The 22,301-nt window shown below is 49.2% G+C and overlaps 1 protein-coding gene across 1 annotated transcript; it reads left to right on the top strand.

The window, feature by feature from the left end:
• Positions 1 to 4,858: 4,858 nt before the first annotated feature.
• LOC144676822 (C-type lectin domain family 17, member A-like) lies at positions 4,859 to 9,760 on the top strand. Its single transcript, XM_078537144.1, has 5 exons — positions 4,859 to 4,972; positions 5,986 to 6,105; positions 6,231 to 6,373; positions 7,373 to 7,479; positions 8,738 to 9,760. The coding sequence occupies exons 2-5, from the start codon at positions 5,994 to 5,996 to the stop codon at positions 8,910 to 8,912; spliced, it is 537 nt and encodes a 178-aa protein (XP_078393270.1). The 5' UTR covers positions 4,859 to 4,972; positions 5,986 to 5,993; the 3' UTR covers positions 8,913 to 9,760.
• The last annotated feature ends 12,541 nt before the right edge of the window (positions 9,761 to 22,301 follow it).

Genomic DNA, 22,301 nt, shown 5'->3' with positions numbered 1-22,301 from the left:
CCCTTCCTGTTGCTGTGTAACTGGATCAAGAGGGGCTGAACGACCTCCTCCTGTTCCTAATGTTTCGATGTATTTCCCTGAATTAAGTCTTTACAATTTTGCAGTCTCTCTGTCCGAGCGGTTGGAAAGTTCGTAATCATCATTGCTTTGAATTCTTAACAAAGAAAGTTAACTGGGACTCGGCAAACCTACAACGTGAATCCCAAAATTCACACCTCATCATCATAAATACAGAACAGGAACAGGAGAGAATGACAGACGCATCTGTCAGAATGAGATAGAGAGAAAATATCCCTCTGCACCGTCCCCATCAAACACTCCCAGGACAGGCACAGCACGGGGTTAGATACAGAGTAAAGCTCCCTCTACACTGTCCCCATCAAACACTCCCAGGACAGGGACAGCACGGGATTAGATATAGAGTAAAGCTCCCTCTACACCGTCCCCATCAAACACTCCCAGGACAGGTACAGCACGTGGTGAGATACAGAGTAAAGCTCCCTCTACACTGTCCCCATCAAACACTCCCAGGACAGGTACAGCACGGGGTTAGATACAGAGTAAAGCTCCCTCTACACTGTCCCCATCAAACACTCCCATGGTAGGTACAGCACGGGGTTAGATATAGAATAAAGCTCCCTCTACATGAACGAGGGATCCAGCAGTCGATGAGCTGAGACCGGGGTGGTTCTGGGCGATGTTACGGAGTTGGGAAGAGGCCGTCTTGGTGACGATGTGGATATGAGGTGGGAATCCCATTTCCAGGTTATACATGACCCCAGGGTTGTGAACAGTCTGAGTCAGACTCAGGGAGTTCCCAGGATGAAGTCAGTAACTCGGGAATGGATTTTGGAACAGAGACGGAAAAAAACAGCTTCAGTCTTCCTGATATTTAATAAGAGGGAATTAAATGTTTGAGTATGTTTGAGTGTGTGTGTGTGTGTGTGTGTGTGCATGCACGCACGGTGGGTCGGGGTGTGTGTATGTGCCTCTGTGTGTGTGTATGTCTGTGCATGTACATCTGTGTTTCTTTGTCTCTGTGTGTGCGCATTTGTGCTTGTGGGCATGTGTGTGTGCAAGTGTGTGTGCATGTGTTTGTGTGTGTGCAAGTGTGTGTGCATGTGTTTGTGTGTGTGAATGTGTGTGTGTGTGTGTGTGTGTGTATGCGTGTGAGTTTGTGAGTGTTTGTGTGTGTGAGAGAGAGCTTTAGAGTGTGTGTGTGGTCCAGAGTGTGACATTATGAACACTCCTTCCCCGGGTTTTAAATGTAAATAAACTAACCCAAGATGATCATAATGTGAGTTTGCTGTGAGTGATTAGTAAAGTGGATCAGACACACTGAGGGTTTGGGAAAACAAACCACAACACACTTCACAAAGAATTCAAAACACCTTCTGCGTACGGACAGTTGTTGAGAGACAGAAGTACAGTTTGCCTGTCCCTCTCCTGTCCAGAACAGTTCGTTCTGAGGAACCTACCAACACAGACATGTGTACAAGATCTCCAACTTTGTAATACTGCTCCCAAATTCTCAATTCCTTCATACACCAACCTACGTACTTTTGCTGTAACCATTCCTCTCCCGACGCTCTGTTATGACACAGCAGATGATGTGTGCCAGGCGGATCAAATCCACGAGGGAATCCTGATCATGTGGTCACAACTGTTTTGCAATTTATATTTTAATTCGAGATGCCTGCCCTGAATTCAGTAATAATAAGTCCACCAAGACTCTAGAGATTTTTTTACTAACCTAAATTAAACATTCATTAACAAATGAAATGATTGTAAGCACATACACGGGTCGACACATTACTACTATAATAACTCAAAAAAGCCCCTAATTAATCGAGCTTCCAGCTACACCCCCATTAAGGCAACAGGAAAAATCAATTAGACTTTCAAACAGATCCAGGCAAATCATGACAATACGGTGTACAGTAGAATCCAAAGTGTGTTTTTCCCAGCTTCAGTTTCTGTAGACAGCAGCTTAATGCTGGAGGCTTTTCACACTTCTGGTAGATCTTGCAATGCCTTTCTCTGTGACACACAGCTTCTTCTCCTTTATACACGTTTCTCCCTTTTAATGTAAATCCCATTGTTCCCATAAGTCTTTGGATCTTTACCTTTCTCATAATATAAATCTCTTTATGATGCTAATACTATCAGTAACCATAGTGAAAAATAAACACACTGCTTGGCCTCGCTTCTCTGGCAAGGCATGCACATCTCTTTGAAATTCAAACTACTCTGATTTATCTAAAAATGCAAATTCTCCTCACCGCACATTCTAAAACTTCAGCCATGTTTACCTATTTTAAACCGAGCTTCTTTTCATGAATCTCAGCCTCCAGACCAGCTGTCTCCAAGCCGATTAAACACAGAAAAACGATCCAAACCCCACTTTGCACCTACTTTTACAATAAATCACAATAACATTCTCAGAATGATTATACTTCCATAACAGCTCTTTGCCGGTGTCTCCGAGTTTTTATTTATTAGTTCATGGGTTGTGGACACCCCTGGCTTGGCCAGCATTTATGCCCATCCCTAATCGCACTTGCTCAGAGGGCATTTAAGGGTCAACCTCATTGCTGTGGGTTTGATGGGGGTGGTCTGCATCTCGAAACTTACAAATTACAAAAATGGGTTGTAACAGTTGTTTCAAGTTTCCGTCTGGGATTTGAATTTGAAGCCCTCGGCCTTTACCCTTGGCTGTGACATAATAAGGTTACATTCAGATCAGACATGGTCTTACTGAATGGTGGGGCAGGCACAACGGGCTGAATGGCCTCCTGCTGCTCCTGGTTCCTATGCTCACATGTTCGTATGGATGCACCTACGCTCACTGCCTGGTCAGTGAAGGCAAGATCTGACTTCAATGCTCACCAGGAGGACCAATAGGAAGAATAACCTTCCACTTTGGAATAAAATGACAAGTGATATTTGCTCCCAGGTTATTGGTTAGTGTTTCCAGGAGGGTTCAGAGGGTCATTCAGTGTATGTGTGTGTGTGTGTCAGTGTGAGTGTGTGTGTCAGATTGTGTGTGCATGTGAGTGTGTGTCAGTGTCTGAGTGTGTGTGTGTGTGTGTGTGAGTGAATGTGTGTGTGTGTGTCAGTGTCTGTGTGTGTGTGTGTGTGTGTGTGGGTGGGTGTATGTGCGTGTGAGTGTGTGTCAGTGTTTGTGTGTGTGAGTGTGTGTGTGTGTGTCAGTGTCTGTGTGTGTGTGTGTGTGTGTGTGAGTGTATGAGTGTGAGTGTGTGAGAGTGTGTGGGTGTGTGTGCATGTGAGTGTGTGTCAGTGTCTGTGTGTGTGGGTGAGTGAGTGTATCGACCTTTTCCAGTTATAACAAGCAGTCGAGATGCTTGTGAAATGATTTTGAATTCTGCCGATGTTCCCTGAAGCCAGGTTGGCTCTCCCTGTGCTTGGCAAAAATGTAAAGCCTTCATCAGCTGCTGTACATGGTTAACTGAACCAGTTTGTCACACAGATCTCAGAGGAAGTGGCATTATAAAAAGGAACAAAGTAGAAACAGTTTTGAGGAAGTTTACGCCTTGCCATCGAGTCTGAGGAAAGACTGAGACACATCTGAGAGAGAGAGAGAAGGAGACAGGACAGGAACGGAGGAGAGAGACCCCCTTCGACACAAACCATGGAGCAGGACACCGACTACATGAACATGAGACACATCAAAAACAACACGACAGACCCCAGTGAACGTAAGTTAAACTGCTCGACAGAGGGATAGAGTGAGAGAATTAAAGAGAGGGACAACGAGATAGAGAGAGACAGAGAGAGGTGGAGATGGAGAAACAGCGAGAGAAATAGAGCAAGAATGAGAGAGAGGTCAACAAGAGTGAGAGAGAGAGAGAAAGGGAGAGTGAGAGAGACACAGAAGCATAGAGAGCGAGAGGGGAAAACAGATAGAGAGAATACGAGAGACAGAGAGTCAGAAAATGAGATAGAGTGTTTGATAAAGATAGTACAGGGAAAGCTTTACTCTGTATCTAACCCCATGCTGTACCTGTCCTGGGAGTGTTTGATGGGGACAGTGTAGTGGGAACTTTACTCTGTATCTAACCCCGTACTGTACCTGTCCTGGGAGTGTTTGATGGGGACAGTGTAGTGGGAACTTTACTCTGTATCTAACCCCGTGCTGTACCTGTCCTGGGAGTGTTTGATGGGGACAGTGTAGAGGGAGCTTTACTCTGTATCTAACCCCGTGCTGTACCTGTCCTGGGAGTGTTTGATGGGGACAGTGTAGAGTGAGCTTTACTCTGTATCTAACCCCGTGCTGTACCTGTCCTGGGAGTGTTTGATGGGGACAGTGTGGTGGGACCTTTACTCTGTATCTAACCCCGTGCTGTACCTGTCCTGGGAGTGTTTGATGGGGACAGTGTAGTGGGAACTTTACTCTGTATCTATGTTTATCCCCGGAAGCCTTCAGCTGCCTGGGCCCTGAGCTGCAGAGAAATCTCACTAAACCTCTCCTCCGAAATATATGTCTCTCACTCACTCTGTCTCTCTTTATTTCTCTCTCATTGTCTCCCTCTTTATCCGTCTCTCTCTATCTGTCTGTGTCTCTCTCGCTACCCTCCTTAAGACTCTCCTTGTACCAATCTCTGTGTCTGAGCTTTTGGTTTCCTGTCCCTAATATCTCCCTGTGTGACTCGGTCTTCGATTCTCTTTGATAAGCCTCCTGTACCGTGCGCTGGGATGTGAAACGAGGGATATAAACGAGTAACGTGGTTGTTGTTTCTCTCGATAAGGGAGGTAGATACGTCACCATTGTCTGTTCCGTGCAGTTACACAGGCTGCTCAACATTGGCCAATCTTTACTTCTCTATTCCAGGTAAAACTGGACAGGAAACAGCTGGAGGACGAAGCTCAATAACTTCAACACATCTTGACATCGCCTGCTTCATTGTCTTAATCATCAGTTTGGCAATTGCGATAGGGCTAAGAGTCCAAGGTAGGAAGCTGAACCTCACACTCAAACTGTTACAGAGAGTGAACGGAGGCAATACTGAACTCCTTTATTTTCTCACCCTCTGTCCGTAAGCAGGGGTGTTTTCATGTTGGAAATAGGCTGTGGTGTGTTTACCCAAACCCTCAGTTTGTGAGGTCAGACTTTAAAGGGAGAAGCAGCAACATCTCTCTAGATTTAAATCAGCAGCGTAGTTTATTCATATTTTCAAACCCTCTCACACTAACAGATATATTCCACACCCCTCACTGTAACACCCTGATATATCCCACACCCCTCACTGTAACACCCTGATATATCCCACACCCCTCACTGTAACACTCTGATATATCCCACACCCCTCACTGTAACACTGATATATCCCACACCCCTCACTGTAACACTCTGATATATCCCGCACCCTCACTGTAACACCCTGATATATCCCACACCCCTCACTGTAACACTCTGATATATCCCACACCCCTCACTGTAACACTCTGATATATCCCACACCCCTCACTGTAACACCCTGATATATCCCACATCCCTCACTGTAACACTCTGATATATCCCACACCCCTCACTGTAACACTCTGATATATCCCACACCCCTCACTGTAACACTCTGATATATCCCACACCCCTCACTGTAACACCCTGATATATCCCACATCCACATCACTCACTCCAGCTCTGTTGTGACATAGACAGGTGTCGGAGTGGGCAGGTAGGGGATTGACAAATTTTGACACAGAGAAGTGTGAAGTGATTGATTTTGGCTGGAAGAATATGTAGAGTCAGGTTCAATCGAGGCATTCAAGGGGGCATTGGATGGTTATTTGAACAGATAAAATGTGCAGGGGTACAGGTGGGAAAAGGCAAGGTGATGGCACTGGGTCCTAATGCTCATTTGGAGAGCCGGTGCAGACACGATGGGCCAAATGGCCTCCTTCTGTGCGCTTCAGACCCTGTGGTTCTTTGATCCTGTGAGTTCTGTGACCCTGTGATTCTCTCAGTCCTACAGATGGACAAGAACATGACGGGGCTGAACGGAAAGATCCAGAACATGTCCGAGACCCTTGAAAAGACACGTCGGAACCTCAGATCCATCTGCACCGCTCTCCGAAACTGCTCGGGTGAGTTGGTGCTGAATGGGCCTCCACCTGCTCCCATGTAACAGGCTTGAGAGGGGCTGAATGGCCTCCTCCTTTTCCTAATGTCCCGATGTATGTCTCTGAACGAAGTCTTTAAAAATTTGCAGAGTCTCCCTGTCCGAGCGACTGGAAAGTTCATAATCATCATTGCTATAGATTGTCAATGGAGAGCAAGGATTGGAACTCGGCAAAACTACAATGTGAATCCCTAAATTCACACCTCATCATCATAAATACAGAACAGGAACAGGTGAGAATGACAGACGCATCTGTCAGAATGAGATAGAGAAAGAGAATATCCCTCTGCACCGTCCCCATCAAACACTCCCAGGACAGGTACAGCACGGGGTTAAATACAGAGTAAAGCTCCCTCTACACCGTCCCCATCCAACAATCCCAGGACAGGTACAGCACGGGGATAGATACAGAGTAAAGCTCCCTCTACAGCGTCCCCATCAAACACTCCCAGGACAGGGAAAGCACGGGGTTAGATACAGAGTAAAGCTCCCTCTACACCGTCCCCATCAAACACTCCCAGGACATGTACAGCACGTGATTAGATACAGAGTAAAGCTCCCTCTACACCGTCCCCATCAAACACTCCCAGGACCGGTACAGCACGGGATTAGATACAGAGTAAAGCTCCCTCTACACCGTCCCCATCAAACACTCCCAGGACAGGTACAGCACGGGGTTAGATACAGAGTAAAGCTCCCTCCACACTGTCCCCACCAAACACTCCCAGGACAGGTACAGCACGGGGTTAGATACAGAGTAAAGCTCCCTCTACACTACATGAACGAGGGTTTCAGCAGTCGATGAGCTGAACCCGGGGTGGTTCTGGGCGATGTTACAGAGTTTGGAAGAGGCCGTCATGGTGACGATGTGGATATGAGGTGGGAATCCCATCTCCAGATTAAACACGACCCCAGGGCTGTGAACAGTCTGGTTCAGACTCAGAGAGTTCCCAGGAAAGAGTCGGTAACTCGGGAATGGAGTTTGGAACAGAGACGGAAAACAAAGCTTCAGTCTTCCCGATATTTAATCAGAGGGAATGAGGGAGAATTTCCTGAGAAAAGAGTTTGAGGCATTTTGTGTATCAGTTGTGTGTGTCAGTGAGTGTGTGTGTCCCTGTGTGTGTGTGTGTGAGTGAGTGTGTCCGTGTGTGTTTGTGTGTGTGTTTTCCGTGTCACTGTGAATTAAGGCAATAAAACTAACTGTTCACACCAGATCATTATATCTGCTGCAGAATTTCATAAATAAATCTGTCGAGAACAATCTTGGGACTTACTGGATCGGACTAACAGATCGAGAGAGTGAAGGAAACTGGAAATGGGTGGATGGGACCCCAGTGAGGTGAGTCCCAGCGTCGCATGGAGAGAGAGAGCAGGACAGGGGGATTAGATTGGGATTGATACAGGGCTATGGGGAGAGAGCGGGACAGTGGGATTAGTTTGGGATTGATACAGGGCTATGGGGAGAGAGCGGGACAGTGGGATTAGTTTGGGGATTGATACAGGGCTATGGGGAGAGAGTGGGGCAGTGGGATTAGTTTGGGGATTGATACAGGGCTATGGGGAGAGAGCGGGACAGTGGGATTAGTTTGGAATTGATACAGGGCTATGGGGAGAGAGCAAGGCAGTGGGATTAGTTTGGGATTGATACAAGGCTATGGAGAGAGCAGGACAGTGAGATTAGTTTGGGATTGATACAGGGCTATGGGGAGAGAGCAAGGCAGTGGGATTAGTTTGGGATTGATACAGGGCTATGGGGAGAGTGCGGGACAGTGGGATAGTTTGGGATTGATACAGGGCTATAGGGAGAGAGCGGGGCAGTGGGATTAGTTTGGGGATTGATACAGGGCTATGGGGAGAGAGTGAGGCAGTGGGATTAGTTTGGGGATTGATACAGGTCTATGGGGAGATAGCAGGGCAGTGGGATTAGTTTGGGGATTGATACAGGGCTATGGGGAGAGAGCAGGACAGTGGGGTTAGTTTGGGATTGATACAGGGCTATGGGGAGAGAGCGGGACAGTGGGATTAGTTTGGGATTGATACAGGGCTATGGGGAGAGTGCGGGGCAGTGGGATTAGTTTGGGGATTGATACAGGGCTATGGGGAGAGAGCGGGATAGTGGGATTTGTTTGGGGATTGATACAGGGCTATGGGGAGAGGGTGGGGCTGTGGGATTAATTTGGGGATTGATACAGGGCTATGGGATTAATTTGGGGATTGATACAGGGCTATGGGGAGAGAGTGGGGCTGTGGGATTAATTTGGGGATTGATACAGGGCTATGGGGAGAGAGCGGGACAGAGGGATTAGTTTGGGGATTGATACAGGGCAATAGGCAGAGTGCGGGGACAGTGGGATTAGTTTGGGATTTGTACAGGGCTATGGGGAGAGAGCGGGGCAGTGGGATTAGTTTGGGATTGATACAGGGCTAGGGGGAGAGAGCGGGACAGTGGGATTAGTTTGGGATTTGTACAGGGCTATGGGGAGAGAGCGGGACAGTGGGATTAGTTTGGGATTTGTACAGGGCTGTAGGAATCTTGTTGATTCTGTGCAGGAATGTGTTGGATTTTTATCGGTATTTTATATTTCCCCATTTCCCAGTTTTACTCGATGGGATCAGGATGAACCGAATAATGTGAATGGTAATGAAAACTGCGCCAGTATCAGAATAAACGGCTGGAATGATGTCAGTTGTTCCGATCGCCTCTCTTTCATCTGTGAGAAAAGGGCACTGCCCTGCATCGAGGCAGCTGATATTGAGAAATATTGTTCCTGAAGAGAGACTGGGACACAGAACGAGAGTGTCAGGATTGTCCAAAGATCCCCAGCCCCTCCTCCCTTCCCCACAGTCCCTGACTGCCCGAGGCCACGTCCGAAAGGTGAAAGTTCATCTGTTCCCCTACTCCCCCAGGAGAAGCCTCCTGCAGCGCCACCAGTGGTAGGAGGGGTGGAATGACAGTGTGACGGTTGACATTGGAAAACCCCATTATAAATCCAGGCAGGAATCCGACAAAATGTTACAGGACAGAAGCCCTGCATTTCTCTAGCACCTTTCACTAACTCAGGAGATCCCCAATGTACTTTTGCAGCCAATGAAGCAACTCCTTACAATGTTTTCATAGTTGTCATGTTAGAAATGAGGCATTCAATTTGCGTGCAGTAAGCTGTTTTCTTCTCAGACTCTGGAAATCATGTGAGCTCAATTTCATCTCTGTGGTTCTTGTACTGTTATTATCCATAGTTGTAAAAGTTTCCTTTGTCTATCCTCCATTACTGTGCCTGTGTGTGAGTGTTTGTGTGTATCCGTGTGTGCGTATGTGTGTCTGTATATGTGTGCGTCTGTGTGTGTGTGTGTGTGTGCGTGCGTGTGTGTGCGTGGGGCAATGTTTTTTTGTGTGTGTCTGTATGTGTATGTATTTTTGTATGTGTATGTTTGTGTGTGTATGTCTGTGTTTGTGTGTATGAGTGTTTGCTTGTGTGAGTGTCTGTATGTGTCCGCGTGTGAGTGTGGGTGTTTGTGTATATGTGGTGTGTGAGTTGTGTGTGTGTGTGAGTGTGAGTGTGACATTGTGAACATTCCTGCCCCGGGTTTTAAATGTAAATAAACTAACCCATGTTGATCATAATGTGACTTTGCTGTGAGTGATTAGTAAAGTGGATCAGACACACTGAGGGTTTGGGAAAACACACCACAACACACTTCACAAAGAATTCAAAACACCTTCTGCGTACGAACAGTTGGTGAGAGAGAGAAGTGCAGTTTGCCTGTCCCTCTCCTGTCCGGAACAGTTCATTCTGAGGAACCTACCAACTCAGACACATGTACAAGATCTCCAACTTTGTAATACTGCTCCGAACTTCTCAATTCCTTCATACACCAGCCTACGCACTTTTGCTGTATCCAATCCCTTAGGTGTGTCCGGTGTCCTGATGTTTATCCAGGAAGTGACCACAATGAGCAGGAAAACACAATTGCTTCTTTTACCGATTAACTGAAATCTGTGTCCCTATCTTCCTCGCTCCTTCCCCTAATGGGACAGTTTCTCCCTATCTATTCACGTTGCTGCTATCCCTTTCATCCCATGGGCTATAATTTTGCTCACAAGCCTGTTGTGTGGCACTGTATCGAATGCCTTCTGGAGGTCCATGTGCACCACATCTACAGTGATACCCTCATCGACCCTCTCTCTTCCCTCATCAATATAACTCCAGCAAGTTGTTTAAACAGTATTTTCCCTGAACAAATCCGTGCTAGATTTCCTTAATTCTCCTGCGTCTGTCCTTGTGATGATTTAATTTTCTCCTGGTTATTGTTTCCAGAAGCTTCCCCACCGTCGAGGTTAAACTGTCCGGCCTGTAGGTGCTGGGTTTATCTTTTCACCCTGTGTTGAGCAAGGGGGTAACGCTTGCAATTCTCAAGTCCTCTGGAAACACCCCAGAGTAATATTCTTTTAGAATTTGTGCCTATGTGTACATTGAAAAACACCAACAAATTCAACAACAACCTCAACATTGAAAAACACCAACAAATTCAACAACAACCTCAACAAATTCAATAACAACCTCAACACTGAAAAACACCAAATTCAACAACAAACCCAACATTGAGAAGCACCAACAAATTCAACAACAACCTCAACAAATTCAACAACAACCTCAACATTGAAAAACACCAACAAATTCAACAACAACCTCAGCATTGAAAAACACCAACAAGTTCAACAACAACCTCAACATTGAAAAACACCAACAAATTCAACAACAACCTCAACATTGAGAAGCACCAACAAATTCAACAACAACCTCAACAGATTCAACAACAACCTCAACATTGAAAAACACCAACAAATTCAACAACAACCTCAGCATTGAGAAGCACCAACAAATTCAACAACAACCTCAACATTGAGAAACACCAACAAATTCAACAACAACCCCCACATTGAGAAGCACCAACAAGCTGGACTCGAGCTCTCGGGCGCTGCCCTCCTTGTATCACAGACGGGGTGAGGGGGGGTAGTTGGGGGTAGGGAGAAGCCAACCCACAAACTGCAGGGACATACAGAGAGAGAAAGGGAGAGAGAGAGAGAGGGGGAGAGAGAGAGAGAGAGAGGGAGTGAGAGAGAGAGGGAGAGAGAGAGAGGGAGAGAGAGGGGGGGGGGAGAGAGAGAGGGAGAGAGAGAGAGAGAGAGAGGTGGGGAGACAGGGAGGGAGAGAGAGAGAGAGAGGAAGAGAGAGGGAGAGATAGATGGTGAGAGAGATTGAGAGAGAGGGAGAGAGAGGGAGAGATGGTGAGAGAGATTGAGAGAGAGGGAGACAGAGAGAGAGATGGTGAGAGAGATTGAGAGAGAGGGAGACAGAGAGAGAGATGGTGAGAGAGATTGAGAGAGAGGAAGACAGAGAGAGAGATGGTGAGAGAGATTGAGAGAGAGGGAGACAGAGAGAGAGAGATGGTGAGAGAGAGGGAGACAGAGAGAGAGAGGGTGAGAGAGATTGAGAGAGAGGGAGACAGAGAGAGAGATGGTGAGAGAGATTGAGAGAGAGGGAGACAGAGAGAGAGATGGTGAGAGAGATTGAGAGAGAGGGAGACAGAGAGAGAGATGGTGAGAGAGATTGAGAGAGAGGGACTGCTGCCCCTGGAGTCAGTACAACCAGCCTCTCATTCTGATCTCAGGGGAAGTGTCATTGTGAAATGGAACGAAGAGGCAGAAACAGTTTTGAGGAAGTTTTTGCCCTGACATCGAGTCTGAGGAAAGACTGAGATACATCTGAGAGAGAGAAGGAGAAGCAGACAGGACAGGAACGGAGGAGAGAGACCCCCTCAGACACAAACCATGGAACAGGACACCAACTACATGAATATGAGACACATCAAAAACAACACAACAGCACCCAGTGAACGTAGGTTAAACTGTTCAATAGAGAGAGGGATAGAGAGAGAGGGAGAGCGAGAGGGAGAGAGAGCGAGAGGGAGAGAGTGAAAGAAAGAGGGAGACAGAGAGGGATAGAGAGAGACTGACGGGTCGGGGGACAGATGGAGGGTCAGTAAAAGAGGTCAATAGAGAAAGAGAGCCAGAAAGACAGAAAGAAAATGAAAATTATAGAGAAACCGAGAGACAAAGACAGAATAAAAAGGAATGGAAAAGAGAGACAGACTGTCAGACAGAGAAAGAGAGACAGGGAGAGAGAGATGATGAGAGAGATTGAGAGAGAGGGAGACAGAGAGAGAGATGGTGAGAGAGATTGAGAGAGAGGGAGACAGAGAGAGAGAGATGGTGATAGAGATTGAGACAGAGGGAGACAGAGAGAGAGATGGTGAGAGAGATTGAGAGAGAGGAACTGCTGCTCCTGGAGTCAGTACAACCAGCCTCTCATTCTGATCTCAGGGGAAGTGTCATTGTGAAATGGAACCAAGAGGCAGAAACATTTTTAAGGAAGTTTTCGCCCTGACATTGAGTCTGAGGAAAGACTGAGACACATCTGAGAGAGAGAGAGAAGCAGACAGGACAGGAACGGAGGAGAGAGACCCCTCAGATACAAACCATGGAGCAGGACACCGACTACATGAATATAAGACACATCAAAAACAACACGACAGCCCCCAGTGAACGTAGGTTAAACTGTTCAATGGAGGGAGAGAGAGAGAGATGGAGGGAGAGAGAGAGAGGCAGAGATTCAGAAAGAGAGAGGCAGACAAATGGAGAGGTTGAGAGTGAGTGAGACAGAGAGATGGTGACAGAGATTGAGGGTGAGAGTGAGAGGGAGAGAGTGAGAGGGGCGAACATAGTGAGATTGAGAGAGAGGGGGAACTTTATGCAGTATTTAGCCCAATGCTGTACCTGTCCTGGCAGTGTTTGATGGGGACAGTGTAGAGGGAGCTTTACTCTGTATCTAACCCTGTGCTGTACCTGTCCTGGGAGTGTTTGATGGGGACGTTGTAGAGAGAGCTTTACTCTGTAGCTAACCCCATGCTGTACCTGTCCTGGGAGTGTTTGATGGGGACAGTGTCGAGGGAGCTTTACTCTGTATCTAACCCCGTGCTGTACCTGTCCTGGGAGTGTTTGATGGGGACGTTGTAGAGAGAGCTTTAATCTGTAGCTAATCCCGTGCTGTACCTGTCCTGGGAGTGTTTGATGGGGACGGTGTAGAGGGAGCTTTACTCTGTATCTAACCCCATGCTGTACCTGTCCTGGGAGCTTTGATGGGGTCGGTGTAGAGGGAGCTTAAGCTTTATCTAACCCAGTGCTGTACGTGTCCTGGGGGTGGTTGATGGGGGCAGTGTAGAGGGAGCTTTACTCTGTATCGAACCCCGTGCTGTACCTGTCCTGGGAGTGTTTGATGTGGACGGTGTAGAGGAAGATTTACTCTGTATCTAACCCCGTGCTGTACCTGTCCTGGGACTGTTTGATGTGGACGGTGTAGAGGGAGCTTTACTCTGTATCTAACCCCGTGCTGTCTCTGTCCTGGGAGTGTTTTATGGGGACAGTGTAGAGGGAGCTTTACTCTGTATCTAACCCCGTGCTGTCCCTGTCCTGGGAGTGTTTGATGTGGACGGTGTAGAGGGAGCTTTACTCTGTATCTAACCCCGTGCTGTCCCTGTCCTGGGAGTGTTTGATGTGGACGGTGTAGAGGGAGCTTTACTCTGTATCTAACCCCGTGCTGTACCTGTCCTGGGATTGTTTGATGGGGACGGTGTAGAGGGAGCTTTACTCTGTATCTAACCCTGTGCTGTACCTGTCCTGGGAGTGTTTGATGGGGACAGTGTAGAGGGAGCTTTACTCTGTATCTAACTCTCATCCATTGTATAGTTTCTGTTTCCGTTTTCCAGACGATCCGGAGATCTTGTATGCGGAGCTGAATCTTCTTCCTGCCTCCGGGACATCTAAGGTCCGTACAACAGGTTAGTTACAGATATCGTATGTCAGTCGTAAGATACTTATTTGTGTCAAACCTGCTGCACTTTAGTCGTTTCTCAATTGTGTTTTACATGATGCATTAGATAGCCCCTGATTCTTTCAGTTTCATCTTAAGTTACACCTGAGTCAATATCGTACCTGATCCATCTCCTCTCTGCCTGTTACACGTTAGTTACGTATCTGTTTGACCTTAGTTATGGGTCTGCTAATCTCTGTTTGGAAATCGAATACCCTCTGACTGTCACAACTGTGCGACGCCCCTCTTCCCTGTCATTTACATCTCAGTTCCGTTTCCATTGCATCGTAGTAACATCACAGTTAAGCATGAGTCCTGTCCCTGTTGTACTCCTGTAGTGTGTCACTTGCTTCTTAGTTGCATGTGTGTTACGTCTCAATTACACTTCGCTTACACGTCCATCACACATCCGTTGTATCTTAGCTGTTTTTCTGTTAGACCTCAGCCACGTGATGATCACACCGTATCTATGTGCCTGCTGTTCCTCGGTTTCCATGCCTGCTTGTTTTGTGTTACACTTGTTCTATTGGTGAATTAAGTCTTTGCTAAGTCGCATTTACGTGTCAACTGCCTGTAGCTGGTAAAGCAAGAATTCAAGAAGCACCTGGCTACGTTCTGGTTAGGTCTTGGCGTTCTCCAGATCTGAGTGATATGTCGGTGTGCGTGTTGTTGCTCTGTCGTTGTCCTCTGCTTCCCACCTACGTCACATGTACTGACCAAACTGTCCTCACGTACTTCATTGCTTCTCACTCCCTCGCTCCATCTCTCTCGGTTCCTGTTCACCCACGAGAGTCCAAGTTACGCCCAAGTCAACTTCACTCCGTGGAGTCCGCAGCAGAACCACGGCCCAGAGGTGACCCCGGGCAAAGGTCAGTCAACCTGGGAGTATGGGGTCAGAGGTCAAAATGGTTCAGGGTAGTCGAGGGGATGGACGTGGTGAAGGGAGAAGGGATTCACCTCACCATCTCTGTAACCTCCTCCAGCCCCTAAAACCCTCCCTAACTCTGTAACCTCCTCCAGCCCCTACACCCCTCCCTATCTCTGTAACCTCCTCTAGCCCCTACATCCCTCCCTAGCTCTGTATTGTCCTCCAGCCCCTGCAATGCTCCCCATCTCTGTAACCTCCTCCAGCCCCTACAGCCCTCCCTATCTCTGTTACTTCCTCCAGCCCCTACTCCCCTCCCTACCTCTGTATCCTCCTCCAGCCCCTACAACCCTCCGTATCTCTGTAACCTCCTCCAGCCCCTATACCCCTCCCTATCACTGTAACCCCCTCCAACCCCGACAACCTTCCCAAACTCTGTAACCTCCTCCATTCCATTCAAACCACCCTATCTCTGTAACCTTCTCCAGACCCTACACCCATCCCTATCTCTGTAGCCCTCCTCCAGTACCTACAACCCTCCCTATCTCTGTAACCTCCTCCAGCCCCTTCAACCCTACCTATTTCTGTAACATCCTCCATTATCTACAACCCTCCCTATCTCTTTAACCTCCTCCAGACCCTACACCCCTCCCTATCTCTGTAACCTCCTCCAGCGCCTACAACCTACCCTATCTCTGTAACCTCCTCCAGCACTTATAACGCACCATATCTCTGTAACCTCCTCCATTACCTACAACATTCCCTATCCCTGTAAACTCCTCCAGCCACGACACCCCTCCCTATCTCTGTAAACCTCCTCCAGTACCTACAACCCTCCCTATCTCTGCAACCTCCTCCAGACCCTACACCCCACCCTATCTCTGTAACCTGCCCCAGCCCATAAAACCCTCCCCATCTCTGGACCTCCTCCATTACCTACAAACCTCCCTATCTCTGTAACCTCTTGCAGCTCCTACACCCTTTCCTATCTCTGTAACCTCCTCCCGCCCCTACAACCCTCCCTATCTCTGTAACCTCCTCCAGCCCCAACAACCCTCCCTATCTCTGTAACCGCTTCCAGCCCCTACACCCCTCCCTATCTCTGTAACCTCCTCCAGTCCCTACACCCCTCACTATCTCTGTAACCTCTTCTAGCCCCTACAACCCTCCCTATCTCTGTAACATCCTCCAGCCACTACACCTCTCCCTATCTCTGTAACCTCCTCCAGCCACTACACCCCTCCCTATCTCTGCAACCACCTACAACCCCCTGAGTTCTTGGTGTTCCTCCAATTCCGGCCTCTCGTGCGTTCCCCGATTACCATCGCTCCGCCATTGGCAGCTGGGACTTCAGCTGCCTGGGGGCCTAAAGTCTGAAATTGCTTCCCACAACCTCTCCGCCTCTCCCTCTCTGTCTCGATCACTGTCTCTGTCTCGCTCTCCCATCCTCTCTCTCTCTGCCTCACTCTCTGCTCCATTCCCTCTCTCTCTCTCTGTCTCTCTGTCTCCTCCTTTAAGACACTCCTTGTACTGATCTCTGTGTCTGAGCTTTTGGTTTCCTGTCCCTAATATCTCCCTGTGTGACTCGGTGTTCGATACTCTTTGATAAGCCTCCTGTACTGTGCTGGGATGTGAAACGAGGGATATAAATGAGTAACGTGGTTGTTGTTTCTCTTGATAAGGGAGGTAGATACGTCACCATTGTCTGTTCCGTGCAGTTACACAGGCTGCTCATCATGGGTCAATCTTTACTTCTCTATTCCAGGCAAAACTGGACAGGAAACAGCTGGAGGAAAAAGATCAAAAAAATCCAGATGTCCCATCGTGGTCGGACTCATTGTCTTAATCTGCAACTTCGCAATTATTACAGGTCTCTCAGTCCATGGTACGGGGAGGAACATCTCACTGTAACACCCTGATATATCCCACACTCCTCACTGTAACACCCTGATACATCCCACACCCCTCACTGTAACACTCTGATACATCCCACACCCCTCACTGTAACACTCTGATATATCCCACACCCCTAACTGTAACACTCTGATATATCCCACACCCCTCACTGTAACACTCCGATGTATCCCACACCCCTCCCTGGAACACTCTGATACATCCCACACCCCTCACTGTAACACTCTGATATATCCCACACCCCTCACTGTAACACTCTGATACATCCCACACCCCTCACTGTAACACTCTGATACATCCCATACCCCTCACTGTAACACTCTGATATATCCCACACCCCTCACTGTAACACTCCGATGTATCCCACACCCCTCACTGTAACACCCTGATACATCCCACACCCCCTCACTGTAACACCCTGATACATCCCACACCCCTCACTGTAACACTCTGATATATCCCAAACCCCTCACTGTAACACTCCGATGTATCCCACACCCCTCACTGTAACACTCTGATATATTCCACACCCCTCAATGTAACACTCTGATATATCCCACACCCCTCACTGCAACACTCTGATATATCCCACACCCCTCACTGTAACACTCTGATATATCCCGCACCCCTCGCTGTAACACTCTGATGTATCCCGCACCCCTCGCTGTAGCACTCTGATATATCCCACACTATCACTCACTCTGACTTTGTCTCTCAATTCTACAGATGAACAAGGAGTGCGGTGGTGCTGACCCCCTGAACCGGACCTTGGCCATTGCCCTGCAGAACCTGACAGAGCTGGATGGAAAGTTCCAGAAATTGTCCGAGACAGCGCGATCGCTCTGCCCAATGCTCCAAAGCTGTTCAGGTGAGTGGGAGCTGCCGGCCGTACTCCTGCCCCCTCCTCCAACATCCCACGCTCTGCCCCTTTGGGGTCGCCACCACCACCTGTCTCCCCGCCCCCACCCCCTGTCTTCCCACCCCCACCCCCTGTCTCCCCACCCACATCCCCTGTCTCCCCATCCCCACCTCTTGTCTCCCCACCCCCACCCCCTGTCTCCCCATCCCCTGTCTCCCCACCCCCACCCCCTGTCTCCCCACCACCACCCCCTGTCTCCCCATCCCCACCCCCTGTCTCCCCCCGCCACCCCCTGTCTCCCCACCCCCGCCCCCACCCCCTGTCTCCACACCCCCACCCCCTGTCTACCCACCCCCACTCCCACCCCCTGTCACCCCGCCCCCACCCCCACCCCCTGTCTCCCCGCCCCCACCCCCGGACTCCCCGCCCCACCCCCACCCCTACCCCCTGACTCCCCGCCCCCACCCCCTGACTCCCCGCCCCCACCCCCTGACTCCCCGCCCCCACCCCCTGACTCCACGCCCCACCCCTTGACTCCACGCCCCCACCCCCTGACTCCCCGCCCCCACCCACTGACTCCCCGCCCCCACCCCCTGACTCCCCGCCCCCACCCACTGACTCACCACCCCTACTCCCTGACTCCCCACCCCCACCCCCTGTCTCCCCACCCTAACCCTCCCCATCCTTCCCTCCTCAATCTCCAAGCGGGGGAAGGCCGCACTATCCTGGCCTCTGCCTCCCGGAGTTTGGGACAGGCGAGGGGATGAATCGATCGGAGGGTGGGGGGTCTGTCCGACAGATTGAGGGGATTGGATAAGGTGCAGGTGGTCGATCCAAACTTGAAGCCTGAGGCCTACAGGCGAAACCACGGCGACCGGACCCGAGGCGTTGAGAGCAATGAAGAGATTCGATTGGGTCGATGGAGAGAAACTATTCCCTCTGATCCGGTGGGTTGTGGGGGAGCCGGGGAGGGGGAGTCGAGAACAAGGGGGAAGGAGGTTAAAATTCGGGCCAGGACGTTCAGGGGGGACATCAGGAAACACCTCTTCACACAAAGGGGAGCAGAATTCAGGAACTCTCCCCCCACCCCCGAAATAAACTGTGGGGGCCGGAGGTCAAAGGGAAACGTCAAAACTGAGATTGAGAGATTGTTGTTGGGGATGGAGGGTCACGGAACCGAGGGAGTTAAGGTACAGAGCAGATCCAATAGAATGGTGTAAAATGCTCGAGAGGGGCTGAATGGCCTCCTCCTGTTCTTGTGTAACAGGCTCGAGAGGGGCCGAATGGCCTCCTCCTGTTCCTGTGCAACAGGCTCGAGAGGGGCTGAATGAATGGTCTTCTCCTGTTCCTATGTAACATGCCCGAGAGGGGCTGAATGGCCTCCTCCTGTTCCTAATGTTACGAGGTATTTCTCTGAATTAAGCCTTTATAATTTTGCAGAGTCTCCCTGTCCGAGCGGTTGGAAATTTCATAATCAACATTGCTATAGATTCTATAGATAAAAACAAAAAACTACTGCGGATGCTGGAAATCCAAAACAAAAACAGAATTACATGGAAAAACTCAGCAGGTCTGGCAGCATTGGCGCAGAAGAAAAGAGTTGACGTTTCAGTCCTCACGACCCTTCAAGTTCTGCTGAAGGGTCATGAGGACTCAAAACGTCAACTCTTTTCTTCTCCGCCGATGCTGTCAGACCTGCTGAGTTTTTCCAGGTAATTCTGTTTTTGTTTTGCTATAAATTCTCAACAGATGAAGTAAACTGGGACTCGGCAAAACGACTTTGTGAATCCAAAAATTCACACCTCATCGTCATAAATACAGAACAGGAAGAGGTGAGAATGACAGACGCATCTGTCAGAATGAGATAGAGAGAAAATATCCCTCTGCACCGTCCCCATCAAACACTCCCAGGACAGGCACAGCACGGGGTTAGATACAGAGTAAAGCTCCCTCTACACCGTCCCCATCAAACACTCCCAGGACAGGCACAGCACGGGGTTAGATACAGAGTAAAGCTCCCTCTACACTGTCCCCATCAAACACTCCCAGGACAGGTACAGCACAGGGTTAGATACAGAGTAAAGCTCCCTCTACACTGTCTCCCATCAAACACTCCCAGGACAGGTACAGCACGGGGTTAGATACAGAGTAAAGCTCCCTCTACACTGTCCCCATCAAACACTCCCAGGACAGGTACAGCACAGGGTTAGATACAGAGTAAAGCTCCCTCTACACTGTCTCCCATCAAACACTCCCAGGACAGGCACAGCACGGGGTTCGATACAGAGTAAAGCTCTCTCTACACCGTCCCCATCAAACACTCCCAGGACAGGTACAGCACGGGGTTAGATACAGAGTAAAGCTCCCTCTACACCGTCCCCATCAAACACTCCCAGGACAGGTACAGCACGGGGTTAGATACAGAGTAAAGCTCCCTCTACACTGTCCCCATCAAACATCCCCAGGACAGGTACAGTACGGGGTTAGATACAGAGTAAAGCTCCCTCTACACCGTCCCCATCAAACTCTCCCAGGACAGGGACAGCATGGGGTTAGATACAGAGTAAAGCTCCCTCTACACTGTCCCCATCAAACACTCCCAGGACAGGTACAGCACGGGGTTAGATACAGAGTAAAGCTCCCTCTACACCGTCCCCATCAAACACTCCCAGGACAGGGACAGCATGGGGTTAGATACAGAGTAAAGCTCCCTCTACACTGTCCCCATCAAACACTCCCAGGACAGGTACAGCACGGGGTTAGATACAGAGTAAAGCTCTCTCTACACTACATGAACGAGGGTTTCAGCAGTCGATGAGCTGAGCCCGGGGTGGTTCTGGGCGATGTTACGGAGCTGGGAAGAGGCCGTCTTTGTGACGATGTGGATATGAGGTGGGAATCCCATCTCCAGATTAAACACAACTCAGAGAGTTCCCAGGATGGAGTCAGTAACTCGGGGATGGAGTTTGGAACTGAGACGGAAAACAACGGCTTCAGTCTTCCCGATATTTAATCAGAGGGAATGAGGGAGAATTCCCTGAGAAAGGGTTTGGGGCATTTTGTGTATCAGGTGTGCGTGTGTGTGAGAGAGTGTGTGTGAGAGAGAGTGTGTCTGTGTGAGGGCAAGTGTGTGAGTGTCTGTGTCTCTGTGTGTGTGAGCGTGTTTGTGTGTGTGTATATGTGTGTGTGTGTGTGTATATGAGTGTGCGTCCATGAGGATATGAATGACTGTGTGTGAATTAAGGCAGTAATACTAACTGGTGACACTATATCATTATATGTGCTACAGAATGTCATAAAGAAATCTATCAATCCTGAGACTTACTGGATCGGACTAACAGATCGAGAGACTGAAGGATACTGGAAATGGGTGGATGGGACCCCAGTGAGGTGAGTCCCAGCGTCGCATGGAGAGAGAGAGAGCAGGACAGTGGGATTAGTTTGGGATTTGTACTGGACTATGGGGTGAGAGCGGGACAGTGGGATTAGTTTGGGATTGATACAGGGCTATGGGGAGAGAGCGGGACAGTGGGATTAGTTTGGGGATTGATACAGGGCTATGGGGAGAGAGCGGGACAGTGGGATTAGTTTGGGATTTGTACAGGGCTATGGGGAGAGAGCGGGACAGTGGGATTAGTTTGGGATTGATACAGGGCTACGGGGAGAGAGCGGGACAGTGGGATTAGTTTGGGATTGATACAGGGCTACGGGGAGAGAGCGGGACAGTGGGATTAGTTTGGGATTGATACAGGGCTATGGGGAGACAGCGGGGCAATGGGATTAGTTTGGGATTTGTACAGGGCTATGGGGAGAGAGCGGGACAGTGGGATTAGTTTGGGATTGACACAGGGTTATGGGGAGACAGCGGGACAGTGGGATTAGTTTGGGATTGATACAGGGCTATGGGAAGAGAGCGGGACAGTGGGATTAGTTTGGGATTGATACAGGGCTACGGGGAGAGAGCGGGACAGTGGGATTAGTTTGGGGATTTGTACAGGGCTATGGGGAGACAGTGGGACAGTGGGATTAGTTTGGGATTGATACAGGGCTATGGGGAGAGAGCGGGACAGTGGGATTAGTTGGGGATTGATACAGGGCTATGGGGAGGACAGCGGGACAGTGGGATTAGTTTGGGATTGATACAGGGCAGTGGGGAGAGAGCGGGACAGTGAGATTAGTTTGGGGATTTGTACAGGGCTATGGGGAGAGAGCAGGGAAAGTGGGATTAGTTTGGGATTGATACAGGGCTATGGGGAGAGAGCAGGACAGTGGGATTAGTTTGGGATTGATACAGGGCTATGGGGAGAGAGCAGGACAGTGGGATTAGTTTGGGATTGATACAGGGCTATGGGGAGAGAGCGGGACAGTGGGATTAGTTTGGGATTGATACAGGGCTATAGGGAGAGAGCAGGGCAGTGGGATTAGTTGGGGATTGATACAGGGCTATGGGGAGAGAGCGGGACAGTGGGATTCGTTGGGGATTTGTACAGGGCTATAGGAATCTTGTTGATTCTGTGCAGGATTTTTATCGGTATTTTTTATTTCCCCAATTCCTAGTCTTACTCGATGGGGTCAGGGTGAACCGAATAATTGGA

The sequence above is a fragment of the Cetorhinus maximus genome, unplaced genomic scaffold (assembly GCF_964194155.1).
Source record: "Cetorhinus maximus unplaced genomic scaffold, sCetMax3.hap1.1 HAP1_SCAFFOLD_1972, whole genome shotgun sequence".
NCBI classification, from domain to species: domain Eukaryota; kingdom Metazoa; phylum Chordata; class Chondrichthyes; order Lamniformes; family Cetorhinidae; genus Cetorhinus; species Cetorhinus maximus.
The sequence above is the reverse complement of the archived record's forward strand: the minus strand, read 5'-3'. Positions and strand labels throughout refer to the sequence as shown.

What these genes read in the sequence shown, in the direction of transcription:
- LOC144676822 (XM_078537144.1), top strand. Translation starts at nt 5,994, where the DNA reads ATGGACAAGAACATGACGGGGCTGAACGGAAAGATCCAGAACATGTCC. An exon ending in CGCTCTCCGAAACTGCTCGG is followed by an intron (nt 6,106 to 6,230) that starts GTGAGTTGGTGC and finishes AAAAATTTGCAG; the next exon opens with AGTCTCCCTGTCCGAGCGAC. An exon ending in GTGGATGGGACCCCAGTGAG is followed by an intron (nt 7,480 to 8,737) that starts GTGAGTCCCAGC and finishes CCCATTTCCCAG; the next exon opens with TTTTACTCGATGGGATCAGG.